At 36.3% G+C, this 3,232-nt stretch overlaps 1 protein-coding gene across 1 annotated transcript; it reads right to left on the reverse strand.

Annotated features, from left to right (window-relative positions):
- Positions 1–114: 114 nt before the first annotated feature.
- On the reverse strand, positions 115–1,907 carry MELLADRAFT_33691 (uncharacterized protein; the record flags this gene model as incomplete). The annotated part of the gene is made up of 8 exons (XM_007406257.1): positions 115–175; positions 242–301; positions 365–538; positions 626–707; positions 786–867; positions 958–1,027; positions 1,099–1,212; positions 1,306–1,907. Coding segments are annotated over 8 exons (1,245 nt in total), but the record flags the coding sequence as incomplete, so codon positions are not given.
- Positions 1,908–3,232: the final 1,325 nt, after the last annotated feature.

The raw sequence follows: 3,232 nt of genomic DNA on the forward strand, positions 1-3,232 counted from the left end.
TTTAAATCCTCCTTGATTCATCAATCGATTCGAAAACCTCATTGAAGGTTTAATCAATCCTTCTTCGATTCTAACATAATCTGATAAATCTCGATCTGGATCTACTTTAATCCAATCTGGTGGAACTTGAAAACTACCAACTTGAATCTCTGTATCACTTACAGCAGGTTTAGATCTAAAGAAATCAAAAAGTTAAAGATCAATGATACCTTCTACAAAAGCAGATGATAGTTAGACTTACCCTCTTGTCACCCTAGCATAGCCAACTCGTCTCAACCCACGAAACAAGATATAGTCACACCTGATAATCTCTCAGTCCAATCAGTTATCCTCATGATCAGTAATAAATAAATGAATAACTTACCATCGATCAAAATCTGATCTTTCAATATCCAACATTTGTCCATCTTCTACTAAGATTTGATAAGGAGCAGGTCTAGGAGCATGAGGTTTACTAACTACATATCCTAAAAAGATAAATGGTCTAGGATATGCTTCTCTCATGATCCTTGCTAATTCGATTGATTGTAATTCTCGACTATCGATTAAAAAAATGGTTTTGCAAGAGACAAGATCAGAAACAAATGGACAAAGATGAATTGAAACCGTGAAAAAGTAACTCAACTCTTTTGGATCTTCTTCTTGTCCATTATGACTAACAATCACATCTATCATTGTGCCAAATACATCTAAAGTCGCATGTATTGCTTTTTTCACCAGATAATCACATTCACATTAGTGTCAACTTCAAATTTTCAAGAAGAGAGTCCGAATAGAAAACACACCAGGTGCGAGTTCACCTTTGGGTGAAGGTAATAAATGATGAGTCGAATTGACAATAGGGAATTTCGAAAGTAAAGCTGCTCCCTAGAAGCCATGATTTTATAGTTGCACCGAAAATTGATGAAAGGTAAGGATTCTTCATCAATGAGATCAGAAGAAAGCAATAACACAAACCCAGGTATGTTTGTTAGGTCCAGGTCCAAGATCAACATACATTCCTAAATCCTCAGCAATAAATTGAGTCCTAAGAATAAGAGATAAAAAGATTGATTAATGATCTCAGAAAACCAATACCAAAGATTCAAAGTGACTCACAAATCTCGATTTCCCATCACAATCCTTTGTAAATCACTCTCTAAAAGTCCTATGACATCTAACTCCAATTCTTGAAAGATATCTCTCATCCTTCTTTGACTTTCCCACATCCCACTATTTAATTTTGTTTACAAAGAATCAACAAATGAGCTCTCAAAACAATCAACTAGCCATGACAGAAATATAATTCATGTAGATGAAACAAACCTGTCAATACCAAAATGAACCGTCCAAATACCAGCTTTCAAGGTTCTATCTTCAGGATGATAAGGTAAAACCTCTTTAACTTTCCAAACGGTCCTGAACCACATCACTAAAACAGCCCCAAGTATCAATGCACCCAAGGCTTTCCTAATCAACCCTTTTTCAACGAAGTCCTCTTCTACAAGTTCATTTTCTTCTTCTTTTCGCTTATCGTATTGATTTCCAAAAAATCCAATCCCAATCAATCCAATCACAACTGCTAAGACAATTGGAGTATGTTCTCTAAAAATCTCTCCTCCAGGTACAAATGCGTATGCAACTGTAAAAGTATGAATAAGTTCAAGTAAATCATAAATCAAAAAACTAATTCCAAATCCAAGTCCAATAGATGTCCAACCTCCGGGACGAGAAAAGTTTGATAAAGATCTAATGAAGATATTCAATTGACTAATACTAAAGATACATAATATCAATCCAGAACTAAAACCTAACCATCCATGGAAAAGTGTTAGACCAATAGTTGAAAGGACTCCAAGACCGTACCAGATTGGATGTGAACATAGATCATTAGGTGAGCCAGTTTCAATAAAGACTCCTATTGCCATCGCGATTATCATCATGTATCCATGCTTCACAGTTGTTGGACCTTTGACCGGATATCCGTCCCAGACCCAAGCAAGCATTGTACCCGAGTCGGTGAAGAGGGTATGGATTAAGAAAAGCAGAGCTCCTAAGCCTATCGATGAACACCACCAGCGCCAACAAGGTGGTAAGACTTCATCTTCCTCCTCATCTTCTTCTCCCTCTTCCTGATCTCCTTCCTCGTCAACTTCTTCAATATCTTCTCGAGATGTCCGATCTAGCGAATCTACTAATCCATTCTTCTCCAATAGCTGATCTCTTTCCTTTGCCAAGATGACTTCCAAATTAGCCCAAAGTCCTAAAATTACTCCAATTCGATTATACCCTCCATTCTTCATCCTCATGATCGGCCACATCGGATTAAGTGAATGATTAGCATATTTAATTAAAACGCTCAAAATCAATCCTAATCCAAAGCCTTTTAATTTCCTTTCAGCTTCTTTTTTAGGTCCAACAAATCCAATCACACTTAAAAAAGTACAAATTCCTACTGAACTAGCTGTTAATTGTAATCGTATTACTGAATCATCGTAAAACCTTTGATCTCGATCTATGATATATGAACCTATACTTAAGAGTGAAAGGATTTGAAGAATTGGTGATAATTTTAAAAGTAGTGTCCGAAGTAATGGTAAACATAGTAAAAAGGGTGCAAGAGTTGAGAATAGTAAAACTTCCATTCCATCCAATCCCTAATAAAAAAATGGCGCATAAAATCATGAGATCAGTAAACCATGGAATAGGACAAGTTTATGTGCCTTCACAGGTCAATTTTTAACACTTTGGCATTTTTTGCCATTAGCGAGATTGTCCGTGTGGAAGGATGACGGGTACATACCATACTCCAAACTGAAAAATAAAATATTGTTGGTCCTAAAGCAGTCAAAGTGGTCCAGAACACGAAACCTGTAAAGCAAAGAGGCACAAGACATATATCAGATACAATTTTTGAAAACCCTTTGAAGGAATTGAACCCCTTTGATAGCACGCTAAACGCTCATCAATCACAAACATACCTAGGTAAATTTCTGCACCAAACAACCTAGCACGTTGGATCTCAGGCGAGTTTAGGCACCATGGAATCATTGAATTCGTAGTTCTAGAGGTACGTTCTCTACATATGCAAAAGGGTTGAAAATCAAACCAAAGGTTTTGTAATTTTTCAGTGTTTGAATAAAAATTCAACCCATATCATACAAGTTGAATTTAAGCAATAAGGAGAACCAAGGATGCAAATCAAGTAAGAATCTTTCGTAAAAGGGTTTTGGTAATAAGGATGAAAAAGAAA

This window comes from Melampsora larici-populina, assembly GCF_000204055.1.
Source record: "Melampsora larici-populina 98AG31 unplaced genomic scaffold MELLAscaffold_5, whole genome shotgun sequence".
NCBI lineage: Eukaryota > Fungi > Basidiomycota > Pucciniomycetes > Pucciniales > Melampsoraceae > Melampsora > Melampsora laricis-populina.